The following is a 14911-nucleotide window of genomic DNA, read 5'->3' as shown; positions in this document are numbered from 1 at the left end:
TCCCCCTCAAATCCCTATCACTCACATCACCCACACCCACCCACCCACACAGAAACTGTAGCAGGACAGTTTATTCACTTGAGATCAACAAACCAGTCTTTATTGTAGGAAAAAAAAACAATTTCAGACTTTCATAAAAGACAAAAACACACAAAATAGGCTTGGGACATATAAATAAAATGCTTCTTCCTTGAAAAACCCATATATTCTCACACTGAAAAGCACTGCTCACCACGGACACTGTTACAAACCTGCCAGAATCAATCGCTCCATAAAAAACAAGGTATTATGGCACAATGTAGTGTATCAAGTCTACTCCTCCATTCCCTGATGTTCATGTTCTATTGGTTTTAGGTCCTTACACAACACTGCAACAATCAGGATGACCAAAATACCAACTAAAGTTTGTGAAATATAACACTAAATTCTATGCAGCATATTGGATGTATGTAACTGTGTCTACATCCAGGTGTAAGTGTGCCCATGCATTTGTACACATGGTGTGTTCAAGTACAACAAATCTGTAAATATGTCATAGTGTAACCATTCAAATGATTAAAAAAACAGTATGGCCTCGAGGCAGCCTAACAAGGTGTATGATATGTGATAATGTGCTGCATAGATGTAGCATTTTTTTTTCACCAAAATTACTACTCTGGACTTCGGTCAGATTTACTTTCTTTTTTTTTTCCTTTTTTTTCTTTACCATTTTCTTATGTGCTGTGAGTCCTTTCATTCCCTCCACATAGCCCTTATGTTGGTTTTTAATACTAAGTTATTGGAAGCAGAGATTGCTACCCCATGTAAATTAAGACAGAAAATCAGTGAACCTATTGTACACCAGTTCATTACAAAGTTATACGCTAGGAAACGTTCCTCAGAATAGTTTGAAAAAATGACTTCACTGCTTTGAAGTGGAGCATGTAATTTTGCAGATAAATGGTTTACAATCACTGTGAATTTTTATTGATTTATACTGTTTAAAAAATCTTTTCATTTTCATAAAAATCACAGGTCCATGTGTGCTGTTAAAGGAATGAAAGAAATTCAATGAATCAGACAGGCCTGTGAAAATGTGACCCGTCCTTTTAAGGTTATCCCTTTGTCCCTTTATGACAGGGAGGAAGCTGGTCCCTATAGTGACTACTGAAGGATAACCTCACCACAGAGCTAGAGTTCATACAGAGTGCAAAGAAAGAACCTCGGAGTGAAAGAGGGCATGAGTGTTTGTTTCTCAAAACCATACAACAATCTTAAGAACATGTTATCAGTCACAGCAATGCTAATACTGTCCAGGGGCTCCACATTAACCCAAACAATCTCTGGGCTCAGAGCATAACAGCTGAGAAAAACAGGAGTGTTTGTAGAGAGGGAGTGAGCCATTTGGACTCTGTGTTTCCATATGTATCATCTGTGATCCGCAGCAGCGTTCTTTGGTAACAAGGAAGGGGAGAGAGGGGCAGGGACATGATGAGGAGATTTCTTTTTTCATCATTCAGTTTCATTTAGGGCACAAGGTCGTCGCCACTCCTGGCCTCGTTCATGGATCCATTTGTTTGATACTAAATACAGAAAAAAAGGATAAAAAAAGAATAATCATATCCTTAACATAAGCTTTTGATTAATTTAGACACAGTACAAATGTTTACCCTTCTTGTGCAATAAGCTCAAGACCACATCTGACTCTTAGTTATGACACTGGGTTAAATTGCTTTTAAAAATAAACATTCTCTTCAGCAAAGACTGTGGTCTCATAAGACATATTGACTCCAGTCTTATAAATGTTTTTATTGGGAACTGGACAAAGAGGAGCTCACCCCACTTGTTGCCCACCAACACTGGGCAAGCTGCATGTCGGGTGCTGTAGTCTCCCTCCCCACTGGGAAACAAATTGTACCAGAACACTGCAGTACCCTGGAATACACACAAAGGACAGGCATCAGAGGTTAGCAGTAGTGCAAACCCTCCAGGTATAGCCAGCAATCTCACAGAGTCAGTCTCAGTTTCTTAAATTTATTCCCAGAGATTTTGTAATGGGTGAAATAACAATCAGAAAGAAAAAATTAAATACATGTTTGTGTGCATCTGCTACCGTGTGATTGTTAGAGTGTATGGGACTTGAGAAAACTTTCTCTTGGTGACAGGAATGAACAAATAGGCAATTGCTCATAATAAATGATCCTATTTTGCATGGAACTGTTACCCTTTTAGAGGATTTTGTTGAGTGTGTGTGACAGAGATAGTGTGTGAATAAGTGTACTGAATGTGCCGACTAATTGGTACTGTTCCTCACTGAATAGCAAAAACAACAGGCACAGCATTTTGCACATTTTTTATTTGTGTGTGTGGTACAATTCGTTACAATGATTTAGCATTTAGTTGACCGATTCAGACACGACTATGGAGTCAGTAATAATGGATGTTAGTAAGTGGTGTAGCGCGAGTGGTTGGTTACCTTTTGGGGCCAAACTGCTGCACCAACATCTGGGAATACTGTGGCTCCACCTGCTGCCACATCGCTCATCTACAACAGTGACAGAGAGGCAGAGGTCAGGGTTTATCAGTCAAAGCAAATCATTCTGCAGGTCCTAATATATGAAACTATGGTCAGGGGTCATAGCGCTTCAGTAGTTGCATGTACTGTATTTTAATATTTAAAATTAACATTTAATGGTATTCAAAGTTGATTTTTAGACCCGCTAAATGAATTCTGAAAACTGTTTTTCATCATCTCTTTCCGAGTCCCAGAAAATACAACTTCCTCCTTATTGCATCAGCAGAGTAGGACCTACTTTAACTCAGATGTTACTTTGATAACAGCAAAGACTTAGCACACTAGCACAGCTCATAATCAGACAGTCCTTGATGTATAATACCAGGGTGTCACCCTGAACAAAACCGAGGATAAAATTCATAGTGAGCTTTGCTATTTCATCGACAAATATGGGACTGCTCCATTTATACAAGCTTTTCTAATCACAGGAAATAAATTTTACTCAACACCATATGGAGTGAGGTCCTCTTATCAAATCTACCCTCAACTTTGTTAAGTTAAACCTAATGAGATTCCTTTAGTTCAGTTCTAATTTGGAATGATCTGTTTTTCATCCATAATGTTGTCTATCATCTTAATAATGGCTGCATCTTTTTTCTTGTATTCTTGCATATGCTTTACATTGCCTACACTATTTAAAATGTACATACATGTAAATAATGGCTGTTGACTGTATAATATTGATACAGTGCTAGGATAGGAACTTTGTGTAGTGTATTTAGGAGAGTTTACTCACATAGAAAAGCCATGTTGCTATGCGGTTCCCAGTGCCCAGTTCTTTAAAGGCATCAGGCTCATCTTTCTGTGGAGAGGAGTCAACATCAGGTTTAATGTCCTGCCATATTAACACTACTTTACATTCTGAAATATTTAATTTGTGAGAATCACAAAGGTTCTTACCCTTCCAAAGTCAAAGTGAGGTTCATATTGACCTCCAACACCATAATTTGCAACCTACAGAGATCAACAAAATAAGATATAAGTCTCACAACTGTACAATTCAGATTATCCAACAGAAAGATATATACAAAGTTGGGTTTTGCCTTGTCTTGGTTGAATGTCCAAGACTTTGAAATTATTAACCAACTTTTTACCTGCAGCTCTTCTGCAGTGTCCATTTCCAGCCCCGTGAGATCTTCAATTCTCTGGTTGATCTTTTCAATCATGGGGTCTTCATAGCCAGTGAGCCAAGCACTGGAATACAGGAGGGAAAGCAGACCAGTTGAGAAAGAAGGGGAACTTATTTCACTATATGTCAGAAAGACACATATTTGTCCACTAGATGGCAGTAAAGATTTCTTCTGAGATAGAAATGACTAAGAGACGTCATGCAGAAAAATTGCCGTGAAAAGCTAAAAAAAAAGTGAAGTTGTGCAATCAGATGATAGAAAGGAAGTAGAGAAGATGTAAAATTGGAAAACTGCCCAGGATTCAGAATCTCCAATCAGCTCAGGGTACAGGGTTGTTCTGATCTGACTCTGCACTTGAGTCTGGTGAGCATTTTGCATTAGAGCCTGGTTGAGGATTATGGTAAAATATTTTCACTCTCTTGACACTAACTGCCTTTCATGCTCACTCCCACACCCCAATCTAAGAGAAGGCCCCTGATAAAATAAGCTCCTGATGGATCATGGCAGTGGACTCTGTCTGGTAAACTATTAAAACCTGACAAAACTCTAGTTCTGCAGATCACATTGTAAAGTTTAAATTGGCAGTTTATCTATTATCCAGATAGAAAATTGTCCAACCACACAGGGTATTTTGTAATATATAATTGCTATTAAGTCATCATCCCATGAGATAAAGGTAGAATGAATTCCAATTTCCATCACTCTCTCAAATTTAGAGGACTTTTTAAGACACAAAGCCCATGAGACGACTCCCACCGCCTCTTGGAGGTGTTTTTGGGAATTTCTGCAGATCTACTTGGAAATGTGTGTATGTGTGTGTGTATGAGAGACAGTGGGATGAGTCATCATTTTTTATTCAGAGTTTGTGTTGATAATAAATTACATTTTTGTTGGGAGGCTGGACCAAATGTGAGCCAACAAATTCTTTCCTCATGTGTCTTACAGCCAGTTCAAGCACAGGTCAGTCTCTTCTGAGTTCACCCATCTGTCCCGACTGTTCCATCACTAGATGTTCACTGAATTTGGAAATACATGCCAGCTAGCACGTACACATACAAAACATCAAAGGAATGCCACACCCTCACACAAACACATTAATTACCAAGAACAGTAAAACCAAAGAAACTTGGGGTTTTTGGTGGGCTGCCAAACCTGGTATTTTTAGGGTGGGTTGCAACTTCGACTAACAATTCAATCTGTAAAAATTAAACTACATTTAAACTCGTTTGCAGTATATCTGTGTATTTGAGTATGTGCATCATGACTCAGGCCTTTTCTTGTTTCTTGCTGATATGGATATGGAAGTGGAAGAAGCATAGTAGAACCACAGCAACTGTAATGAGCTTTTATGAGAATGTGATGCAGATTCATTCCTGGAAAATGCAATGGGGAACAGAGATTCAGTCTTCTGGATCTCAAATAACCTCGGGAGGACTTCTGGGGGAAAGAGAACAGCTTGTCAAAACTATGCAGTTCCATGAACATGCCTGAATCATTCAGTAAAATGAAAGGACAAAGAAAACTTCATCTACACCAAAAAAACAACAACAGAGGCCTGTTTAATTGGTTTAAATGATGTTTTAGGGAGAAAAGTTTTACACTTAAACCAAATTAAAAACTTCCTCTAGTGTTAGTTTGCCAGGTGTAGCTAAACATTTTCATTGTTTTTTCCATGGTGCTTGCTTGGTGCAGGGCTGAATTAGTGGCGCAGACATAAAGATGAATTGGATTAGGAGGAGGGGAAGGTGTTGTGGCCCTCCTGGTGACCTGTGACCCCTTACCTCTTGGAGACTCTGTATTGGGCCGTAGTAAGTTTCCCAGTTTGGGGGTCATGCACCGTGGCTCGCCTTAACTACAGTAGTTCCCACAGCACAAGGGCACGGAGGTCGAGGAAAAGAAGATAACAAAGGAAAAGGAAAAAAAGGACAATGGAATGTGATTCACACGGGAAGATGAGTGAAAAGTAAGAGGAAAGAGAGAGAGAAAAGAAAGGCAGATCTGGTCACTAATTGTCAATGTTATTCTTCAGTAGGGCCAAGAGAATGTTCCACGAGGCAAGACCAGAGACCAAATTTCTGTTTCAAATAAGAAAATTTATCAGTAGGGAATTAATGCCTCTGATACATCTCCTGGCTCACAAAAAGCAACTATGTTAATATCTAATAATAGAAGAAGTAACACTTTTCCTCCCTCTATTTTCTCGTGTTACCTTTCTATAACAGACTCCTGAGCAGAATCATATCCACAACAGATCCGTAAAAAACAGCAGCATAATCCAAATAGAACAAAATATCTTCATTCTTTTCCTTTTTTCTCTCATTTCTGTGTCATTAATGAAAGCATCATGAGATAATATTTTTGAATATTTTGAAACATCCTTTATAAAACAAAAATTTGTCTACAAATATTTCTATGCAGTATAAAATCTCTGATCATTCTCAGCTGGATTGTGTGCTTCAGCTCAAGAGCCCTTAAGCTTTGGCAGGACGGAGAAATGCTATTATGGACGGACGGAAATACAGAAGAGAAATAGAATCAGTTTTTGAGGGAAAAAGAGGGAGAGAACCTCACTTTCTCCCTCAACTCTCTCTTATATCCTCCGTTCTTGGTGGATCCTGGCTCTGCCTTACCTCTTGCTGATCCGGTATGGAGCAGTCTCCAGCACTCCTGTGATGGGGTTGGAGATGGTGGCCCTGCGTAGCTGTGAAGCCAGGGACACGATTTACCCACACACAGACACACACATACAAAGATGTGTGTGCCTGTGTGCTTGTCAAACTAGTAGCATCACATCATCCAGCCTCACAGCTTTGACCTCCCACCCCTGAACAATATTAAACCTCAAAACAGAAATTAAAAAAGCCTAACAAATCTCTCACTAGATCACAATAAGCTGTAGTGACCAATACCGCTTCATACGTGCATCATATAGCAGCATAGAAAACTTCTGAGAAATCACTTACTCTTGGCTTTGCAAGCTGCTTGACCCTCTCGATTTCTTTGTCTGAGATGATGTCAAGGAAACGGACAATGTAGGGGCGGTCCCACTCATCTTGCTGTCTGACAGGTGCCAGTACATACATGGGATTGCGATTGTTGTCATAGTAACGACAGAACAGTCGGCTCTCCCTTCGGGGGGTCTGATTGAGAGGAAAGGAAAGCAGGAAACAAAAGAGTTAAAACAGAGTTTTTATATTTTTAAGTTATAAATTCTTTTTGGGTATCTCTTTGTCTTCCTCACCATTCTGATGCCCTCCCCACGACAAAGCATCTCATACTTCTTCCTCTCTGGGATCAGCTGATTCGAGGCTTTCTTTTTGGGCTTCTTCTTTTTTTCACTTGTTTCTCTTTTCCCTCGCTCCTTCTGTTTTTCACCTTCAGCCTCCGCAGCCTTTCTCTGCTTCTCCAACTGGAACTCAAAGTACTTCAGGTTGCCATTGGCACGCTGGTGCTCCGGGTCTGAAATTGAAAAATTCAAGACCAACAAATAGTGATGACTGCAGAAATGTCATCTAAAAATATCACACTGCCTGCAATCAAAATAACTGAGCTTCCAACATGACATAACAATATGCAATTTGTTCAGTCTGGCTTTATCCACTTCTGAGAAACAAGAGCTAAAAACAGGACCAATCAATTCATCTGCGCTTTTGGAAGAAAACATACGACAACCAGGTCACCACCAAAGCTTCATCAGAACATTGTTTCAAATTCATGATACCAAAACAACACAATGTCGTGAAATGTATCACGGCATTCATTATCAAGTGCATTAGTCGAGAGCAAATGGAACTAATGGACTGCAGGTTGGAGTTCTACAATAATTCTCAGTCAAATGATTATAACAAATAAACCAACTCTTCTGTGATTACCCTTAAATAGTTAACAGTAAAGAGCAGGTCTTGTCTAAGAAGCTCTATCCACATCTCTGAACGGTCCTGCAGAGAAAACTGTTTTGTTAAACGGTAAATCTACAAACATCCAAAAAAAACATTCAGTTAGATTTGAATCAGACCAATAGAGGACTATAGGTGGTAAAAACAGTATTGTTTACAGACAAAACTCCACAGACTGGTAATGGCATGGTTGTTTAGACCCAACCATGGTAATGGTCTGTACTATTTATGTCAGTACGGCGTGAAAGTGTTGGCCTCTGGTTCACCTCTGTTTAGTATGTCATTCAATTCAAACCAAAGTAAAGGTCTCATTTGTTTTGTTTATTGCTTAAGTGCTTTTCTTTCTTAGTACTGTCTTTGTGTGTTTGGTAAAATTAAAGGCTATTTATATACTTTTATAGTCTTATCTAATTAAACAAGATAAAATCTAGTAACTGTGCAAGTCTGGGCAAAAACTGATGAGAAAAGTTCTAGCCTATCTGACCTTCAATGTGAAAATATCGCTTCACATCACAAAACACACCTGTATGTACTTTTCAAAATTGGAAAAATACTTTCTAGTGTGGAGAGACTCACCCAGTTCAAGCAACCTCTTGGTGTACTCCAGGGCTCGATCAATCTCCCCCTGCTGGTAGATGGCATAGCTGAGGTAGTCGAGCACTGTCACCTTATCTAAAGTGGACTCCTCTCCCTGATCAAGCTGTTTCAGGGCCTGGGCCATCCACAGCTCTGTGTGGTAGTAATCAACATCAGAGTAGGCGATTTTCCCAAGCTCGTAACAGTCCTCCACTGTCATAAGGCTCTTGTGTTTCACTCCTAGTATACAGAGGATACAGGAAGGAAACATTTACAGGAAAGGAAAACAGAATCACCTCATTCATGTTGCAAATCACACGGAAACCAAGCAAAACCCTCAATCCCCACATGGTCCGCTATTTACTGTGTCTTTCATGTCATTCAGTCTTGTCTATGTCTGTTATTTGACTGCTTCCTCTGAAAAAGTGATTTGTGGGTACACAAACTTTGTACCACGTAGATGAGGTATGCACTGATTCAAGGTCCGTACCAGGTAGATCTCCGATAGAGATGGTGTTGGCATCCAGTCTGTATGTGTCTTGTAACCGGAGCAGAGCTTTAGCAGCCCCAGTCTGGTCCTCATCTGTGGGGAAGTGCTGTCTCTGGATGGTCAGGTTGGAAATAAATCCTGAGAGGATAGGAAAGGACAGAGAAGGTATAGTAAGATGATTCTGTATGGGATCCATAACAGTGGAAAATGAATACTCTCTTAATGGTAAGGGAGACTGCTTGATGTGACTCTGATCTTGAGGGAGAGTTATAGTTACATTAAGCCAGATGTGGGGAAATTGGCTAAATAATGTTCTCGTTTACCTCAGTAACTGCTACTAAAATATATCAAGTGTGATTGTGCGGGACAACACAAACAAGCAAAGATACACAGTTTCTTCCCCTGAATAAATATGTGTCTTCTAAAGGTCCTTTTTTTTTTTTTTTTTTTTGCTGTAATGGTAAACAAACAAAAACATTCCTGCACCCTGGAGACAATCTGTTGCACTAGTCAGTTCCATGTCCAGTCAGTGTTTATGTCTGGAACTGACCAGCGTCAAATAGTGTTGGGGATCATTCTCTGAAATTCAGTGCAAAAGGTAAGCTCATTGCAGTGATATAAACTAATTAAACTCAAGCAATTTCCTGTGATTTTCTAAACTTCTGGCACTTAACGTAGCATCTGCCAAACACCAACCCACTAGACAGTATCAGCATACTGATTTATTGCTGATTTGATCTAGGTTTTCCTTATCCGTACCATCAGTGGTGTCACTGAGGACAAGGCTCTCCAGGTCCCCCCACTCTGTGTTCAGCCTCTTCATCAGTTTGAAGGCATTCACAGGGTGCCCCAGGAATCCCTCGGGGTCTTGAGTGGCTGTGGCTGTCAATGAGTCCAACTTATCAGCCCATCTATTACAGAGAAGGTAATACAGAGTTAGATGCATTGCACACAATTGAATCCACATGTGCATCATATTATATGCTTGTGTACACGTACGTATGTTTGTGTATCAATCCATGTGTGTAACTTTATGTCCACAAACTCACCGTTTAACCTGCTCAAGCTTGTTCTCCTCCGCTCTGATGTAGTCCTTTAAAGAGGTGACAAGGTCTTTTTCTGTGTATAACAGATCTGTCATCTGGCCTGAGGAACACAAGTCAGAAACACTTCACCATCAAAACTGTACTGATAATATAAACAGGGTATCATTAATACGATCATTACAGCATCTTACTATGTACTTTGCTTACATATAAGTGGTAAAACATGAAAAATTAGAAACCATATGCAGGGAGGTCAGCAGAGGGACCATTTTACAACATGAGTACCATATGTTGTTTGATGGTTTTACCTATGGAGGTGAAGAAGTCATTGTGGGCTGAGAGCGACTTCAGGCAGCTCAGCAACAGTAAGCACCAGCACGGTAGCTCCATCCTGACAAAAGAGTGAGAGATACGTTGTTCAACAAATTATCTTGAAAATTGAGTCATACTTTAAAAAATAATGTCATCAAAAATAATGTCATCAAGGTAGAATTGACAACTGACTGTCATGTCAGACCCATATTATAGCCACGACTTACTACTGCAAGCTGTCACACTCTAATATCCCTAAAATCACAAAGATGTTAGAAGCTCCTTTTTCAAGTTTTAGTCGTCTACTGACTGGGTTACTTGAGTTTACTCCGAGTGAGCCACATCAAACGTTCCAGCCCTTACAACCAATCCAGAATTTACTGTTTCCCCCACTGTCTGAAACCTCCCTGATTTCTCATATTGTTGCCTTCCATTACTAACTACAGTGCTGCTCCTACCGATTTCAAAACCTGGTCGTTAACTCAGTTTAAAACTGGATAATCCACAGACCTACTTTGGGCAGTTTAGCTTTATTTCATTCTTCAGTAGAAAATTGTTCCCAGTGAAAACTGTTGGCAGCAAAGTCTGTGGATTGTCCAGAGCAACTTGGTTATTGTTTCTGGAAAGAGATGTTGCTGTTGAGTGAGCAGAAGTCTCAGAAGCAGTTATCTGGAAAAGATAAAACAAAAACTATCTGCATAGATAAATATTACTCTAGGTAAGTGGGAACATAAGTTTTCAGTGATTAGGCTGAACTGACCATTTAGGAAACACAGAGCTAGAAATGAGAATATACATCCAGATTAAACAAAAGGTAAAGCAAAAGATTAAGCAAAGCCTTAGTAAAAACTTGGGAATTTTTTTAATGTTTTTAGAAGTGCAGCCTCCTACCCACCACACAAAGCCAAATATAAGTCTGTGGTTGCTGTCACTGTGTCCAGTTTGGCTTTGCCATTGGCACAGCCATAACTACCACTGGGTTTTTGGTCTGTTAGGAGTGGCACTGTGATCTCTCTACCCATACAGACAAAAAGAGAACACAGACAGACTGGCAGGAAGTCACGTTTGCACACGGCAAGGTACGTATCTGTGGACATGAATCTTAAAAAAATCCCTCTTGGATCCAAACCTGTATCTAGCTCCAAACCCAAAACACATGGCTTCTTCCCTTCCACCACACTTAACTTAGATGTCTTAACATGTTTTTGAGATATCATAATATCAAACAAACATATAGGACTGATAATGTACCCAAGGCAAAACCGTGTTGTGCTTCTGTGCAGCACATTGTGACAAAAATGCTTCCAATGCAACGGATAAAAAAAACTAACTAGCCTTGAAGGAATTTGTTAGAGAGAAACGATTCCAACAGAATCATGATTTCCCAAAACTATACAACACAAGTCTGAAGCTGTGTATACAGACTTTGGTATTTATTCTCTCTTGGGGCATGTTAAACAAGTACGGACACTGGGTTTGTTACCAAATCACCAGTGAAACTATGACCTCTGGGTGTTTTCTTGGATTATGTAGTTATATGCAACACAAGTAAGATAATAAGCTGAGCACAGCTCGTCTCTTACTTCTCGAAAACACTGCCCTACTAGAGACAGCACCATGTTGTTTGTGAACTTAAGCAAAACTATTTCTATGTCAGACATAACAAAGGCAAAAGGCTTATGATAAAGTCATTAACAGGTAAATTCTCACACTCCAAGGCATTGGTTTGCAATGACGTGAAGCTCATTTAACTGTAAATGGTGAAACAAACTCATGTTCATCCTTTTTACACACACACATGTACACACATACGCCTGGTGGGCAAAGTAAAGGTCATGCATGAGCCATGTATCTGTGCCTCTCACTGACAGCAGACAACAGGCTCAGGCAGGTTCTGACTTTGCCACAAAAACAAGCCTTCAGTGAAAATACAAGAATAACTTCACATGGGATTTCAATTTAGGTCAGCAGCAGGCAACATAGAGGAAGGAAAATATATCTGTCAGAACTCAACTTAGTCAATTAAATCAAAATTAAACTTCATTAAATTCAAGTATTCTCTGGATATTTAAGTAGAGAAAGTGGCAAAATGCAATTATCCTTAACAGTTACTGTTGTTTTTTCCAGAATCTGTGGAGCCACTCAGTCCAGAATAGCATAAATGTGCCTTTGCCACTTAGATTTCCACCAGGATAAAAACTCAGTAGAATGTAATTATTGTAATGACAGGGTGACAGCTACTGTGTCTCTCTTGTTATAATAGTTTAGAAGTGTAATATCAAGATTAAAGCAGTAAGTGTAACAGGTATAATTTGGATCCATATGTCAGGCCACACATGAGAGTGAGTGGTAGTGAAAGTGTCTGTGTGCATACATGCTTGTATGCTTCATGCTACTTAAAGGAAATGAGGATATATCACAGTGCCATAAGCAGTTGCTCCTAGTGCTCACACTTGTGGATTTGAAATGTAAGAGGGAGAAATAGCTCAAGTAAAAACTGTTGGTGCATAAATTAGTATTTCTACCTCCTCTGCAAGTGATTATATGCATACATGCTTGTATGCACACAGAAACCAAAACATTCCTGACAGCACATAGACCATTTAACAACACCTGCCAGACCATTGCAGAGCCACTTGTTTAGACACAACACAGGACACTCATTTGTATAAATTTTGCATAAAAGTTTTTTTTTTCTGACCTTTCAAACTATGCGTGAACTGGGCAGCAGCATTCTGTTTGAACATGCTCATTAGGAGACTCTTTTTCGCCTCAAAGCTTCATGCTAATTAAAGGAAATGAGGATATATCACAGTGCCATAAGCAGTTGCTCCCAGTGCTCACACTTGTGGATTTTAAATGTAAGAGGGAGAAATAGCTTAAGTAAAAGCTGTTAGTGCATATATTGGTATTTCTACCTCCTCTGCAAGTGATTTTCTCCTCGACTTATCATCTTAAAAACTCAAAATGCAAAATGGTGAATGCCTGAGGAAGCCTTGCTCTTTGAATTTCACATCCACAGTATCTGCAGGGAAATTGTTCCTCCAGTGGGTAAAAATCAGACAGCAAAGAACCATTAATAAAATAATCAATATTGTTTCCTTAAAAGTATTAATGTATGGTTCATAATGATTTTATAGTTTTACATCAGTGTTGTATACATTTTTTTTACTATCTCCAAGACAAAATGACCCAATTATATCATAAAAAAGGGCTAATAAACTAGAGTACCATTCACCTTTCAAGTATTCCAAGGTATTGTCATGACGTGAATTTCTCAATACATTTTTTAAGCCTCACTGTAGCTGCTGTACTCTTGAACAAATATGAGACTTCTCTTCTCAGTATATTACAGTATCTTACAGTTTCTTCTTCGCTGAGAAACTTCCATCATCACGACTGTCGTCTCCAAGTTTTACTGGGAGTGAAGCTGTGGAGTCAGATAACACAGGATGTGGATGGAAAGGGACTGCCACGTCTTCGCCCCTCCCCGCCGGGGAAACTCATGTGAGGACTGCACACTGCCCAATGGAGTCTGACTGAATTATTTTACCTGTTATAACCCGTCAATAACTCCTGCAAACTGACTCACCACAGAGAGGCTTTTAATTCCTAGACTGCAGCTAGGGTTGTTTGTTTACTCCCAAACGAGTTAGGAGGTAGGCTTAAAGTAATTAGCCTACAAACATAAAAAGCTTCCATTGAAAATTAGCTTTTATCCCCTCACTGCAGTGTGTCATATAGTAGCCTGCGTGACTGTTAATGTGCAAAATGTTGGCTAGAAAACAGATAAAATCCGGTGTATGCCGTTAAAATGAAAAATGAATGCATGCAACACAGAGCAGAGTGACGGCAGTAGCATCCCACGCTGCATTGCATCGGAATTCAACATTAACGCTAGTTTCATGGTGAAAACCCAGGCTTGGTTTTCTTTAATCGCTACTTTTGCCGTGCTTTAACTGAGCTTGGCTCACTTTAGTCCGCCTCAATCAATTAAAGCTTATCATATTAGTTGCTGCTGCCGAGAACTATAACAAATACCAAAGTTTCATCCAAGTTTAGCTAGTTTTCAGCTAGCTAGCTAACCTAATGATGGAAACAAAATAAAAGTTGTAAACAGAAAATACGGTGAAATAGACAGTCCATAACTGTACGGTTGTCAAACTACCTGAAATGCCAGCAAGGAGAGGAGTCGATATTTACCTAAGCGAGAGCATCCAGTGAGTTAGCAGAACTGTGTCCCCCCCGGTCGCTGCGTCCTCTGAGGAATCAGCTCAAACTGACCCGGTGCAGTTAACGGTAAGAGGATGAACACGGTGTCAGTCTGCTGGTTCGTCCTATTTGTGATGTTTCGGTGCACTGTTGGCCATCTGGTGGTTAGGGCTGGATTTCTACAAGTCCGAGTCTGAATGCTACGTGCAGATTCTCACATGCAGACAGCCTCCTACTACTAGATTTGGGGGGGCCGTCGTTTGTAAATTGCTAGGGGAGGTGTCTATAGTTGTCTTGAGCCGTAGTAAAACAGCCACGGATCAGTATTTACCGTTTTAATTTAAAAAGAAATAAATAAACACATAATAAATAAAACTGGGGGTCACCCTTTCGCCACGTGTTGAAAATGTAATGCAAAGTCAGGGGAGTTTACTTCTAATTCTCTGAATGAAAAATCACTGCACAACTTTATTTGACATGGTATTTACGACCTAATCTCAATAGCCCCAATCTAAGTGATGGTTTGTGAGGTTATGTGTATGTATTCTTTAGTTTATCACCGCAGTCTTTTCTCCTCTCACTTCTCCCACATTCCAGAAAATTCCTTCCTCCCAACCTAAAAGTGTGTTTGGAGGGAGGGAATTCCTGCTGCATGTTGAGTTCAGCAGGGTGGAGCTATGTGTGTGTGTGTGTGT

At 39.8% G+C, this 14911-nt stretch overlaps 1 protein-coding gene across 2 annotated transcripts; it reads right to left on the bottom strand.

The window, feature by feature from the left end:
- Nucleotides 1-78: 78 nt before the first annotated feature.
- p4ha1 (prolyl 4-hydroxylase subunit alpha 1) lies at nucleotides 79-14421 on the bottom strand. 2 transcript variants are annotated; one of them, XM_022763673.1, is made up of 15 exons: nucleotides 14208-14421; nucleotides 10001-10083; nucleotides 9696-9792; nucleotides 9406-9557; nucleotides 8647-8784; nucleotides 8157-8396; nucleotides 6926-7143; nucleotides 6648-6824; nucleotides 5466-5536; nucleotides 3649-3748; nucleotides 3455-3508; nucleotides 3291-3356; nucleotides 2456-2524; nucleotides 1818-1914; nucleotides 79-1562 (listed from the first exon to the last, which is right to left on the bottom strand). In XM_022763673.1, exons 1-15 carry the CDS (start codon nucleotides 14219-14221, stop codon nucleotides 1492-1494), a joined length of 1647 nt encoding a protein of 548 aa, XP_022619394.1. In that variant the 5' UTR covers nucleotides 14222-14421; the 3' UTR covers nucleotides 79-1491. The 2 variants fall into 2 exon arrangements, with proteins under 2 accessions (XP_022619394.1, XP_022619393.1); XM_022763672.1 differs by lacking the exon at nucleotides 5466-5536 and adding an exon at nucleotides 6315-6385 and having other exon boundaries at nucleotides 14208-14419.
- Between the last annotated feature and the right edge of the window lie 490 nt (nucleotides 14422-14911).

This window comes from Seriola dumerili, unplaced genomic scaffold (genome assembly GCF_002260705.1).
Source record: "Seriola dumerili isolate Sdu_G_001 unplaced genomic scaffold, Sdu_1.0 BDQW01000478.1, whole genome shotgun sequence".
Lineage (NCBI taxonomy): Eukaryota > Metazoa > Chordata > Actinopteri > Carangiformes > Carangidae > Seriola > Seriola dumerili.
The sequence above is the reverse complement of the archived record's forward strand: the minus strand, read 5'-3'. Positions and strand labels throughout refer to the sequence as shown.